The 14414-nt window shown below is 31.0% G+C and overlaps 4 protein-coding genes across 5 annotated transcripts in view; 2 read left to right on the top strand and 2 right to left on the bottom strand.

Moving 5' to 3' along the window:
- LOC109600372 (RNA polymerase-associated protein CTR9 homolog) overlaps positions 1-14414 on the top strand; it is a 357258-nt gene that overhangs the window by 278494 nt on the left and 64350 nt on the right. The gene's annotated exons all lie outside the window — the stretch shown is intronic.
- LOC109604187 (uncharacterized) overlaps positions 1-14414 on the bottom strand; it is a 132190-nt gene that overhangs the window by 63496 nt on the left and 54280 nt on the right. Inside the window, exon 1 of one of the 2 annotated variants that reach the window (XM_049964331.1) lies at positions 10182-10325. The exons of the other annotated variant lie outside the window; for it this stretch is intronic. The gene's annotated coding sequence lies outside the window, so the exon portion shown is untranslated. Of the gene's footprint in view, positions 1-10181; positions 10326-14414 lie in introns of those variants that run through there. 2 annotated transcript variants of the gene reach the window in all.
- LOC109600361 (uncharacterized protein DDB_G0290685-like) lies at positions 85-976 on the top strand. Its single transcript, XM_020016507.1, has 3 exons — positions 85-251; positions 340-758; positions 810-976. The coding sequence occupies exons 1-3, from the start codon at positions 85-87 to the stop codon at positions 974-976; spliced, it is 753 nt and encodes a 250-aa protein (XP_019872066.1).
- On the bottom strand, positions 13362-13889 carry LOC126264784 (uncharacterized). Its single transcript, XM_049964079.1, has one exon. It carries the CDS (start codon positions 13887-13889, stop codon positions 13365-13367), a length of 525 nt encoding a protein of 174 aa, XP_049820036.1. The 3' UTR covers positions 13362-13364.

Here is a 14414-nt window from a genome sequence, read left to right as displayed (position 1 = left end):
ATGGTTAAGATGGTAGAGATACTGGAGATTGTGGAGATAGTGGAGATAGCGGAAATGGAGATGAAAATATAGACAAAAAGAAATATGAAGTTGGATGTGGAGGTGAAGATGAAGACGGAGATGGAGATGGTGATGGAGATCGATATGGACATGAAGATGAAAGTAGAGATCGAGGTGGATATGGAGGTGAAAGTGGAGATGGATGTAGATAGAGATGGAAATGGAAACGAAGACGGAGATGGGAAAATGAGGTGTTGGAGATGGTTAAGATGGTAGAGATAGTGGAGATAAAGAAGATGATGAAGATGGTTAAGATGATAGAGATACTGGAGATTGTAGAGATGGTGGAGAAGTGGAGATGGTTGAGGTGGTAGAGATACTGGAGATAGTGGAAATAGTCGAGATGGTGGAAATGGAAATGAAGTTGGATGTGGAGATGAAGATGGACATGGAGATGGAGATGGAGAAGGGGATTAAGAGAGAAATGGAGATGGAAAGGGAGATCGAGATGGATATGAAGATGGAAATAGAGATGGAGGTGGATATGGAGGTGAAAGTGGAGATGGATGTAAATGGAGGTGAAAACAGATACGGAGACGGAGATGGGGGATATGGTGATGATGGTGGAGATGTTGAAGATGGTTATCATGGTAGAGATGATGGAGACTGTGGAGATGGTACAGATGATAGAGATGGTGGACATAAAGAAGATGGTGGAAATAAAGAAGATGGTGGAGATAAAGAAAATGGTGGAGATGGTACAGATGGAGGATAAGGTGGAGATGGTTAAAATGGTGGAGATAGCCAAGATGGTGGAAATGGTAGAGATAGTGGAGATGGTCGAGATGAAAATAAAGACAGAAAGGAATATGAAGTTGAATGTAGAGGTGAGGATGGAGATGAAGATAGAGATGGAGATGGAGAAGGAGATGAGGATGAAGATGAAAATGAAGATGGAGTTGATGATGGAGATTGAGTTACAAATACATATACAAATACAGATATAGATATAGTAGGTGTAGATATCGCTGTAGATACATATATGGACACAGACACAGTTACAATACTAATTGTTGGAGATATTTAATTTAATAAAAGTACATTCAATATTTTAATAAATAATTCGATCTATTTTCAGGGCAAGTCCCGAAATTATCGAAGTTCCACAAAATTCCTTACTGCCAAACTATCAGACTGCCGTGTCAGGTAAAATCAAATTAAGAAATATAAATATTTACAGTAAATGCGAGCTATGCTCATAAACCTGAACGGTATTTCATTTCGCAGGAATCCGAAATAAACGTAATATAACCGGCGTCTACCTCTTTATCGGGGCGTTATATGTGATTAAATCGCCTTGTTACTTCGCCAGCGGAAAACTTCGGAAAATAGTTATTTATAGATATATAAAATGTGAGTGGCTGAGTGCATTAACGAAGGGTCGTCCTAAAACGTGTCATCAGAAACGGATAAAAGTTTCCTGTGTGTTTTTTATTACGTACCACGGTCATTTTCTTCACTATGTCAAAGGAAATGTTGTACATTACATGGGAGAATGTGTAGGAACTTAACGTCAAAATTGATGGTTTTTAAAAAGATGCTGACGCCGGATTCCGAAATGAAATTAAGCCAAAGTTTGGCATTTAAGGTGCTGTTTAGCAATTTGACTGAAATGTACCTGCCACTTCCATTGTATATAACTATTCGAAGCTCGTAACCGAGGTATGCAATACTTCGAATATCAAAGGGATGAACTACGAATTTCATGTATCTCTTTGGGTGTTGTCTTTTTTCTTTAATAGAACTGGATGGCGACATTCATAAGAGACACGTTATTAATCCAGCATCTTTTCACTTCAATTATATTCAAATGAGGCCATAAATATTAAAATCTTTGTATATTATTTTTTAATTCATAGTCAATTTGAGTTATAGTAAACAAACAATCAAGTAGAGCTTAATTAATTAACGCAGTTTCCGCAAAATTGACGGAATTTTAAATCTTCAAACAACAGGCAGTTCATCACATGTTAATTACGCCCTACCGCCATTAATAAATGTAATTATTAAATCACAAAATTTAGTTTGTTAATTATTACAGCCCAAGTCTGCATTAGTTCGCCTATTCAATTATGAATGTATATACAAACAGTTATTTCATAAATTTAAATTGCTATACAATATATCATTCATTAATCACTCTAACTGATTTCCGCTAAAACGAATTTATTTTCGATGTTATTTCGTCACAAATTTAATTTTCCATCCTCTGGTGCACGGCAATTTGTTTTGTAACATACGGTTCATCAATTATGCAGGGGGGGGGTACGATTAGCTTTGTTTATTGAAAATTAATTTGCGGGTGTCATGCTTTATCCCCAAAAAAATTAACATTAAACGAACAGTTTAATTGTGGTTTTTAATATTAAAAAACGAAGTCAAATAAATTTATCAGTGCATTGGAGAATTGGCAGTTGCAATTGTTACTACTGTGTAAATTAATTATTAATATCATGCAATTGTTTCATGATAGTTTGACTGGATTTAAGGGTAAGCCCTTCAGGTGATGTTCTAATGTTGATACAATTTAGTGAATTGTCCTTATGTTAGTCCAATATTAATGATATTATCTCACAGTGGATGTAAAAGCAATTGCATTAGATTAGACATTGCCATAACAAGAGATTATCTCGCATCAATTATAATACTGGTTTACAGCCATTTTGTCTTTAACATCTTATGGTTCACTAAAGATGAAAGTTTTTTATGGAAACTTATTCGGAGTTGCACCAACTTTTTTCTATAATTCGGAATCTACTGACCGATTTAACTAAAGAAAGAGTCAAATTAAAAACAAATAAATATTCTATTATACAACTTTTATTCATATAGTTTTGAAATTGGTCCACGAGTTCAAATGCGAATGATTTTAATAACTTTATAAAGTCGATTGTACTGGCAAAAAATGTTGAAAATTCACATATCATGCTGGGATTAATACAAATCACAAAGTTAAGCCCACATTGATTTTTTTACACGTGAGTGACACTTTTACGAAAAAAATTAGCTGCTGAAAATGAAAAGCAAATAACAAAGTTTGAATTTATTAATTTTACAGTGTTAGAACCAAATTTAGCTTTTAGACGACATTTTCGATTTTTCTCCCTTTTATTGAAACAATTGAACATAACTGTATAAATAAAAATTGTAGAATGCTCATTTATTTTTAATTTGATTGATGGTTTATATAAATTCGTCAATTAAATCTCGAGTTATACTCAAAATTGTCGGAGCAACTAAATAATGTGTTCAAATTCTCAATACACTTTTTTGGAAATCTAAATTTAACAAGAAATAAATTGTTGTTTATTTTTATATCTATTAAATGCATCAAATGTAAAATAAATTTAAATATTGAGCGTCTGGAGCTGCAAACATTGAAATATTGGTCAAAATAAAACAATGAAATCTTTTTTAAATCTATTTAATCAAGAAAATTCAAATTATCCTCTTCAAAAGATACGCGGTACACTTTAAATATAATTAAACAAAAACCTAAATTAAAACACAGTTAGAAGTTGAAAGATCAATTAGATTTGCATGATCAACTTGAATATATTAAACTTATGATCAACCCGAATATATTAATATTAAGATTGAAAACCCATCGATCGTTTGGACGAAACTACTTAAAAAATCTCACAACTGAATAAATCAAAGTTGTAAAATCTCAATTATTTTTAATTTGATTAATGGTTTAGTTAAATCGGTCAATTAAATCTCGAGTTATACTCAAAATTATCGGAGCACCTCCAGAAATTGAATAAAATATGTTCAAATTCACAATACACCTTTTTGGAAATAAAAATTTAACAAGAAATAAATTGTTGTTTATTTTTACGTCTATTAAATGCATCATATGTAAAATAAATTTAAATACTGACCGTCTGGAGCTGCAAACATTGAAATATTGGTCAAAAAATACAATGAAATCATTTTTAAACCATTTAATCAAAAAACCTCAAATTATCTTCTTCAAAAGACGTGCGGTGCATTTTAAATATAATTAAATAAAAATCGATATTAAAACACTGTTTGAAGTTGAAAAATCAATTAGATTTGCATGATCAACTTGAAAATATTAAACTTATTATCGACCCGAATATATTAACATTGAAATTATTAAAATTGAAAACCCATCGATCGTTTGGACGAAACAGATTACCTGACAAACGTCCAATCACTTAATTAAATAAAATGCCGAAACTGAATCGACGAATTTACATTTAAGAAAATTCAAGAAAATTACAAACAGTAAATACATATTTATAAAGGGCAGCTTCGAAGAAAATCAGTCGAGTTAAACGAAATTTTATTTCACCCCTCATCTGATTATTCAATTTACAAGGGTCACATTTAAATATGAATGGTTTGATAATTTGTTCCTGATTGCCGTTTGAATCGATAGCGATTGTTAAAAAATACGTTTCGACTCGAAGGAACTCTCGAAACGAGTCAAGTGAAAAAATTATCAATCAAGGTGGAAGTTCGGTATTGACCTGTTCGTTTTCATTATAAATCAATTAAGAAACACAATTTAACAACAACAATGCTCTGCAAGGATGCCTTTCTGTTGTACTCGTTGAATAAATGTGGTCTTAATTATTACATTCGTATTCAGGCGGCGTACTTTATTTAAGGAAGCGGTTTGTGACAATGATACTCCTTAATTGCTCGAGTCTTGTTAGTAGACATAATAATATTCTTTAATAAAGTTTTAATGAAACGAACTAACTCTAAATTTTTTGTTTTAACTAATTGTTTAAAGTAATTAGTTTGTAAACCAATTACCTTTATTACCAATCAGAAATTTCAGTAATTTTAATATTATTTATTAACTACGAACATATAACGTTATCAATAAATTGCTTTATTTTATTTTATTATACATGCATAATTAATTTACATATTTTTATTCACAATTAATTTTGCATATTTAATTACATTTCAATCATCAATACAAAATGACATTTATAAACGAAATCTTTAATTTATACTGATTCCATTTCAATGAGGTAACCCCCCGAGCAAATGAAGTAAATTGATTGGGTGCAAATGGGGTAAATCATCATCGTTATCGTTTAAATTTACCACCAAATCTATACTAATGACCAAAACCATTAAACAATAATCTTTGTATCAAGAATAATATTATATAAATATATCATTTTATTCGATACCACCCCACGCCTGATAAATACGGTTTACGATAACGCAGATTTACGATAATGGAACTTTCGTATGCAATATAAAATAATAAAAATGTATTTTTAATACTGCACTGAAATGAATATGCATGACTTTTACGTACACGCACGTTCGTTGAAAAATTATGCTGGAAAGTAAATCGGCAAATGCGAATTTGCCTATTTTAATAGTTGTTTACTTACGGATTGAACACAAACATTTATCCTATACTTCTTGTATTCCCTACGTATTCGTAACTTCTTCGGCACGAATCTCATTAGTCTTGTTATTTTACATCTGTACGGTCTGCTTTACCTGTATTCGATGAGGCTAAATTATATGCATAACTTTTGATGCATTTGCTCATCTGACGGAATTGAACTGAAAACGTCTTCTGGATTTAGTTCTGTATTACGTTAATTTGTAGCAAAACTTTTCTTTACTTATTTTTAAGGTAAGTATGATGGACAACAATAAATTCAGACAATGTTTAATAGGAAACTTAAATTTCAGACAATTTTCAGTTAATTTCACAATTTTAGAAAATTTTTTTAACAATAAATAATTCCAATATCCCAAGGTTTTCATTTCTAATTAATGGCTTGTCAATTAGAAATACTTCATGACTTAGCAGATAAAAATTTAATAAAAATGAAAATATTGTGACGAAAGAACAAAAAAAAGAGTATATAAATTGCTAAATCATCAGTCATCATTTTATTTAAAGTGACATACTAAATAAAATGCTAACACAATCATAATCAATAATATGTCATTAGAAAAATTAATAAATTATACATACATGTATCCAAAGTACCTTAATCCTTTCAATTAGAACAAAAATATCTGAGTAACAGCCGTAGAAAGTTTAAATTTCTGGCAATATTTAGCATTTTTCAGTTACTTTCACTATTTCAGTAATTTTTTTCAATAATGAATAATAATTTTTCATTTCTAATTAATAGCTTATTCGATTACACACATTTCAATTCTTAGCAGACCAAGACCTGATAAAATATGAAAATGTCGTGATGAAGGAACAAAAAGATGAGAGTGTATAAGTTACTAATCGTCACTTCATCATTTTACTTAAAGTGAACTACTAAATAAATGATTAACCCAATCAGAATCAATAATAAGTCATTAGAAAAATTAATAAATTGTACAACCAAGGTACCTTAATCATTTCTATCAGAAGAAAAATAACTAAGTTACAGCTGTAAAGTTTGAATTTCTGACAATTTTTGACATTTTTCAGTTATTTTCGCTATTTCAGTAATTTTTTCAATAATAAATAAATTCAATATCCCAAGTTTTTCATTTCCAATTAACAGCTTATTCAATTACACATATTTCAAGACTTAGTAGACCAACATCTGATGAAAATGAGAAAAAAGACAGTGTATAAGTTTCTAAATTATCAGTTCAACATTTTATTTACAGTGATATGCTAAATAAAAGGTTAACCCAATCAAAATCAATAATAAATTTGATAAAAATTGAAAATGTCATGATGAATGAGCAAAAAGACAGTGTATAAGGTTGCTAAACGGTAGCTTCATTTTTTTACTTATAGTGAGATACAAAATAAAAGGCAAACCCAATCAGAATCAGTAATAATTTTTTAGAAAAATAAATAAATTATGCATTTAAGGTACCTTAACCTTTTCGATCAGATAATTCGTAAATTACATCTGCAGAAAGTTTAAATTTTGACACAGTCATTTTATCCATTTTAATATTTTTTTTCTACAAAAAATAGTAAAATGGAGTATCTAAAGTTTCTCAGTTAAAATTGATAGTTTATTCATTTAGAAAAATTTCAAGCCTTACGAGATGAAGATTTGAAAAAAATGAAAATGTTGTGATAAAAGAACAAGAAGACAGTGAATAAGTTACTAAATCATCAGTTTGTTATTTTACTTAAACTGACGTCTAGAATAAATGGCTAACCCAATCGGAATTAGTAATACATCATTAAAAAATTGAGTAAACCATGTATCCAATGACATCCTGTTCATTTCGATTAGAAAAAAAATAACCGAATTATAACTGCAGAAAATTTAAATTTCCAACTATTTTCAGATTATTTGGCATTTTTCAGTTATTTTCGCAATTTTAGTAATTTTTTTCAACAATAAATAATTCTAATATCTCATTTTTCGCACTTCAAATTGATAGATGATTCAATTACAACCATTTCAATAACTGAATTTCAGCTGTAGAAATTGTAACATCGTCGAAAATTACAAGAAACTTTCTTCAGCTCTAACTTACTTATTTTTCATGTCTACTTATATATATATATATATATATATATATATATATATATATATATTGTTTTCGAGTTATCTGAAAAGGAATATTATAATAAATATTATAATATTTTAAGTCGAAACTTGTCAAATAATGAGTTCTAAAATTAATTCATCAGTCTTTATTGAATGCCTATACATAAATTATTGATGATAAATATTATTAAAGAAATTCACAATAAATATTACAGAAATTACAATTCTAAATATGAATCAACCTCTGAAAAACAAAAGTCGTGGGGTCATAGGTGACGACAGGCTCTCGTATCGGTTGCAGCACGTACTGCACCTCTCCCTGCACGGGCTCCACATTATCCACCGGATAAACCACCTTCTGAAACAGCCCGTTCGGATGGTAAATATAGTAAACCCCACCGTCCCCGTTCAAATCGTCCGTCTCGGTCGCCTCGGTCAGTTTTTCGGGCACGGGTCGACCATTGTTTAGCGGGAAATTAATCTGCTCCCATTGCGGTTCCGCTGTGAATCCGTCCAGATCGGGAACTTCGGTCGCATCGTCCGGCCCCTCCGTAAGTTCCTCGACTTCGCCATTAATTTTTTGCGTCGTTCCTGCAAACGAACCAAAACGATTATCTCTCTGTGTGCACGCAAATTGTTGTCGAGTCGATATCTGTTTCAGTCCGATGAGTGTAAAGTACGTAAAATCTCATTATACTCGACTCACAATGAGAAGAATTAACTAACACATTTCCATTCCCAACGTCGATTCACTCCAAGTGTGATCAATCCAGTCCTGTTCTGACAAAGAACCATTGAAGTCATATTTAAATACGTACAATGTAAATTGGAATGAGCGTAATTTCCATGATTTACTGCCGTTAATCTAATAGTAAATGGTATTAATTCCAGTTGAAACGAAGACTCAAATAAAATGAACAGAATCGCCCTTTCGTTCACCTATTCCGTTTTCTCGTGGCCATAATTCCTCCAATTCGTATTCAACGTTTGAAGAAAGACTGCAACTACATCGTGGAAATGTTGTAATATTATTAATTCATTTTTCCCCTCCGACAAGTTTCGTATTATATCTCTATAATGGTATCGTTATAAATGGCGATGTAGTGCGTAATGTCTAACGCATAAATATTTATGGTGAGAATTAGAAGTATTATAAAAATGAAATATTATACTCTTCTCAACATTATAAAACTCAGGAACGGAACACGATAATAAAAATTATAAACTAACTTTATATTACATGCTACACTGCCTTTTAAAGTGGATAATCTGAATTTCATATATTAAATAGTGATAAAAATATTTTCAATATGTTTCATTTTGACCAGTAATATTGTATAAATTTTTACAGCTTTAACCGGTCAGTATTTTAAATTTATTTTAGTTTTTATATATTTAATATACATTTAAAAATACCATAACATTTTATTTGTTATGAAATTTTATTTCCCAAAAACGCATTTTGTGGACTTGAACACATTTTATTCGATGTATTTTTAATTTATCCATTGTTTAACACTGTAAAATATTTCAAAAAAGGCTTTCTTCTGGATATTGTGCCGTCATAATTGTAATTTTGAAACTTGGCAAGGTCTAATAAGTCACCCTTGGAGTCATTATTGGCAAACTGGTAACAAATTCTTCATCCAGGCTTCGACTAGACGTTGGAATGACTGTAAGCCTATCATTACAGAAGAAGGTTGCATAAAATTGGTCTTAGAGCTACCCCCTGTTAAGCAGGGAACATTGGGTTACATACAGAGCATGGACCAACAAATAAAACTAGATATACGTATGGGACTGTCATCAAGAACAAATTTATACTCGTAACCCCAACATCAAAATTTGGAGGATATTGTAATGTAATTAGCCATGGATTAAGAATTTTCAGTAAATTTGAACATGTCAATGAGGGTGGAAACAGTTCGTAGAGCAAGGTGAGCCAAGCACTGATAAAATTTAATGGTTAATATTTAGTTTTTCTTGAATTGAATTAATTTAATTAATTTTTATTAATTTCCTAAGAAATTTGATGATATTAGTTTTTTACTGGTTTAAAAATAATAGATACTACACAGTTTATTAAAACTTATTTTGATAATATATTTATGGGAATCGTGGAGCAAGGTGGGCCAAGTACCGATAAAATTTAATGGTTAATATTCAGCTTTTCTTGACTTTAATTTATTTAATTAATTTATATTAATTTCATGAGAAATTTGGTTATATTAGTTTTATTACTGGTTTAAAAGTTCTTGTTGATTCAATTATATTTAATTCATGCAAGATACTACACAGTTTATTACTATTATACATATTTTGATAATAAATTTATGGAATGGTGGAAACAGCTCGTAGGACAAGGTGGGACTGATAAAATTTAATGGTTAGTATTCATTTTCTCTTGATTTTAATTAAATTAATTAATTTTTATTAATTTCCTAAGAAATTTGGTGATATTAGTTTATTACTGGTTAAAAAGTTCCTGTTGATTCAATTATATTTAAATCATACAGGATACTACACAATATATTAAAACTTATTTTGATAATAAATTTGTGGGAATTAGTATTCTGATTTTTGAAATTAAATGATCAACTCAAAAGACGTGCAGTGTATTTTATACTCCTAGCTTTTACTTACCTAAATTATTCTCTTGCACTTGTAATTTCTCACTTAACACTTCCTGCCTTCTGGATGGCTGATAATGAACATTAGCATAACCAGAATTAATAGACGGCCAAGATGTTTCAGCTGAAACGACCGCCAAGGTCAGCACGAGACAGATTAAAAACTTCATTGCTGTAATATTGCCGTACACTAATTGAACCATTATTAATTTTTTCTTTATATATTTTAACAGTTTCCTTAATCGTACCAACTCAAGGTACGATGTAACATTGACCCAGTAGTTGCGAAACGTCGGATGAATGAATAAAGAATAGTGTGAGGTGAATTAATTAAATCCATTTTATTAATAAGACGTACTCAATTGAACCGAAAGAGAATTAAAGTAAAACACAAAGAAGCTTGAAATTTCTTTCGTAAGATTTGCGTCCCAATTTTATTTCGTCGTTTTCTAAAAATATCAACTCCGGCTTTATTAAAACCGTTCATATTGTGTTCCACCGTAATTTTTCGACGGCTACTTTCGTCAAAAACGTAATAAAATTTTAATAAATAACGAACGATCATTTAATATTAAACATTGTTCATGGAAACAAGGAAAATTGCTGGGGAAAAATTAAATCTCGTAGGACAGCAGTTTTTCCATCTACTAATTTAATCCGGAAGTGCAGTTTAATCGAGAAAATACAGACTTCGACGAATTAATATGGCATTAAAAAGTCGGTGGCGAATGGTACTTGATAAGCAATTAGGAAAGTGCAGTGCATGTACCGGGCAAAGCTGAAGTGCATTAATTGCGTCCTCCAAACCTTGCACGGCACTAATCTTGTTTCATATGTTTCGAACACGTAAATTCCGACAGGGAGATTTACAAAAACACACGCCGCTAAAAATGCCAGTCCAGAAGGACTCTAAAAAATTGCTTTTAACGTTGCATTGTTCGAATCAATGAGCCCAAATAAATAATGCATTTTTCTCGTTGTTCCAGCACTCGGTTATTAACAAACCGAGGCCGGAACAGAAACGGCGACCGGAAGTTAAGTGGCCCGTATTTCAGCGTCGTGGCCCCCGCGGTGTTCGAATGCGAAATGAATAAGGGAACGGAGAGCTACCTGTGTTGCGTTCGACGGGTGAGGATGTACCGATGGGCCCCGGGAGACGGGCCCCCGCCCGTAGTACGTCCCCGAGGAAATCAAAGATTCGGGCGTAAACGGAGAAGCCGCGCTCCGGCAGAAATTTAGCGGGTCTGGTGCCCGATCATCGTTGTAATTCCAGTTCGGTCACTTATCGGACGCCGATGGGACCGTTTCGGTCGGGACTCACCTGAAAATCCAACGTAATGGTTAGTGGATGTGAATTATTGTGGACATGGGTATAATGTTTACAGGCTAGGAACAACTAAAGCAGAATGTATTTGAGAAAATGTTCAATAATTCAAAGGTTACAAAGAGCAGAATTCAACATTTGTTGTACAATAAGATTTATTATTTCTGTAAGACACATATTTTAATAAAAATGTTCTTCCTAGGCTATTATAATTATGTATTATCCAATTTAGTTGTGTGCATTTAAAAGATGAACAGTACCAGTTAAATCATAAAAATTAATTCATAATTTGTTCCTTTCTAGGCTCTCATAATTGGAAATTATCCTTTATTAATTTTACTATTATCAGAAAAAGATTGCTAATTACAAATTACTCCAGAAAATCGCTTGATTTAATGAGAAAATTCAACTATCTATAAATTAATTAACTTGTTAATGAGACAATTTTTAGTACTAGTATATATAACCTTCAAAATTTTAAAAAAGTAATTTAATTGCTTACATGTAAAACTTTAATCTATTATTTTTTCTATCGAATTAATAAAAAATTAATTGCAATAACTACAACCTCAAATAACATGTAATAACTAAACAGTACCAGTTAACCACCATAAAAGTTAATTCAGGATTTGTTCCTTTCTATCCTTTCATAAGTGTATATTATCCTTTATTAATTTTAATATTATCAGAAAAAGTTTGTTAATTATTTATTACTCCAAAAATTATCTGATTTAATGAGAAAATTCAACTATCTATAAATTAATGAACCTGTTAATGGGACAATTTTTAGTACTAGTGTATATAACCTTCAAAATTATAAAAAAGTAATTTAATTGCTTGTATATAAAACATTAATCTATTATTTTTTCTGTAGTATTAACAAAAAATTAATTATAATAACTACAACCTCAAATAACAGGTAATAACTAAACAGTGCCAGTTAACCACCTTGAAAGATAATTCAGCATTTGTTCCTTTCTATCCTTTCATAAGTGTATATTATCCTTTATTAATTTTACTATTATCAGAAAAAGTTCGTTAATTATTTATTACTCCAAAAATTATCTGATTTAATGAGAAAATTCAACTATCTATAAATTAATTAACTTGTTAATGGGACAATTTTTGGTATTAACGTATAAAATTAAATTATAAAAAGAAATTTAGTTACTTGCATGTCAAAAAAATAATATATTATGTTATCTATAGTATTAATATTAAATTAATTACTATAACTAAATCCTCAAATAACAACTAAACAGTACCAATTAACCACTATAAAAATTAATTCAGTATTTGTTCCTTTCTAGGCTTTCATAACTGGGTATTATCCTTCATTAATTAATAACTTGTTAATGATACAATTATTATTGTATGTAACCTGCAAAATTATAAAAAAATAATTTAGATTCCCGCATGTAAAAGTATTATTTTCTATCGTATTAATAAAAAATTAATTACGATAACTAAGACCTCAAATAACATGTAACAACTAAATAGCATTCATCAACCTCCATAAAAATTAATTCAAGACATGTTCCTCACCGAATTTACTCTAGGCTAGAACGTAATAATTTTGCCAGTTCATCATACGAATCATTAAGTATTTTGCGGTCTTGAGGTCTACATGAAACACAATTTATTAACTTCACCTGTTTGACGATATAATAAATTATGAGGGTGACTATAAACAAGCCCCCAGAAAGCATTAGTTTCCCCTGTCCGCAGCGCCGGATATATATTTTCATTTCCTCGACGGCAATTAATAGAAAAAACTAACAGTTCAGTAACCGGCAATGTGTCTTCATTAAAAGCGCTACATAAAACACAGATATATGTTTAATAGTATATTAAATTAAATACAAATGAACATTACACAGACAACTGACTAAAAACATAAGTGTTGGGGTCGTAGGTGTAGATTGGTTCCCTGATTGGAGCGACATCTTGGTACTTTAGTTGGGCCAGAAATTCCTTGTTCTCGGTGTCGTCCTTCCTCAAGTACTCCACTCTTTGCAACAATCCGCTTGGATGGTAAACGTAGTAAACTCCCTGCTCCTGATTGGCCTGCAACTTCTGGTTCTTCACGTTGCCGTTAACTGAGCTAATTTGCTCAGCTTGTGGTTCAGTGGTCGTCTCAACCTCGGACGTAGTTGTGGAGTTTTGTGGTGGTCCATAGACGGTGTGTGGAGTCTGTTGTCTGGCAGATTTTCTCGTTTGAGTCAGTCTTGAATTGGGGCGGTACTGCGCCTCACCAATTGCAAGAGCAACGAGGAGAACCAAAAGGAAACTTGTATATTTCACTGACATGTTTGCTTTGGACGTGAACACGATACTATCTATTGGAATCGATTTTCTTTTATATAAGGCTCCGTAGTACGTTTTCTTTTGCAACATTGACCTAGTGCAATTAGTATTCGCTAAATGTATTCTGCATAACATAAAAAATATTAAATGTTATTAATTATTAAATAACACACCAGTTGTGCCTTGAATAATTAATTAAAAATTGTGGCAAAATGCATTTTCTTCTTCTAATAATATTCCAAGACACTTTACTGCACAATTTAACATAATATTAGTCTGAATAACTTTTGGTAAATTAAATAATTGATTTTTCCTGAGAAGGTGATAGAAAAACAAAAATGGATTTACTAAATAATATCATAAAAAAAACAGATAAAATTACAGTCTGAATTTGATATGAATTTTCATTCAATAATTAGGCAGACGTAACTGAGTTTATAATTTCGATTAACAGAAATGCTTAATTTACAATTCAACAAGCGCGTCGTCCTTTACGTGACGCGTCGTTTTCACTCGGCAAAACCTTAGTGCGGTGAAATGTTAAATTAATAATTTAATAGGGCCAATGTCACTTTTATCGATTTTAGTACTCAATCCCATGGCACTGTATAAAAA

The sequence above is a fragment of the Aethina tumida genome, chromosome 3 (genome assembly GCF_024364675.1).
Source record: "Aethina tumida isolate Nest 87 chromosome 3, icAetTumi1.1, whole genome shotgun sequence".
Lineage (NCBI taxonomy): Eukaryota > Metazoa > Arthropoda > Insecta > Coleoptera > Nitidulidae > Aethina > Aethina tumida.
Note: the sequence above shows the minus strand (reverse complement) of the source record. Positions and strands in the feature narration are given on the sequence as shown.

Excerpts from the sequence above, each read along its gene's own strand:
- LOC109600361 (XM_020016507.1), top strand. The coding sequence starts at position 85 with ATGAAGTTGGATGTGGAGGTGAAGATGAAGACGGAGATGGAGATGGTG. Across the intron at positions 252-339 it reads GACGGAGATGGGAAAATGAG|AGATGGTGGAGAAGTGGAGA; the intron begins GTGTTGGAGATG and ends TGGAGATTGTAG. Across the intron at positions 759-809 it reads TAAAGAAAATGGTGGAGATG|ATGGTGGAAATGGTAGAGAT; the intron begins GTACAGATGGAG and ends GAGATAGCCAAG.
- LOC126264784 (XM_049964079.1), bottom strand. The coding sequence starts at position 13,889 with ATGTTGCAAAAGAAAACGTACTACGGAGCCTTATATAAAAGAAAATCG.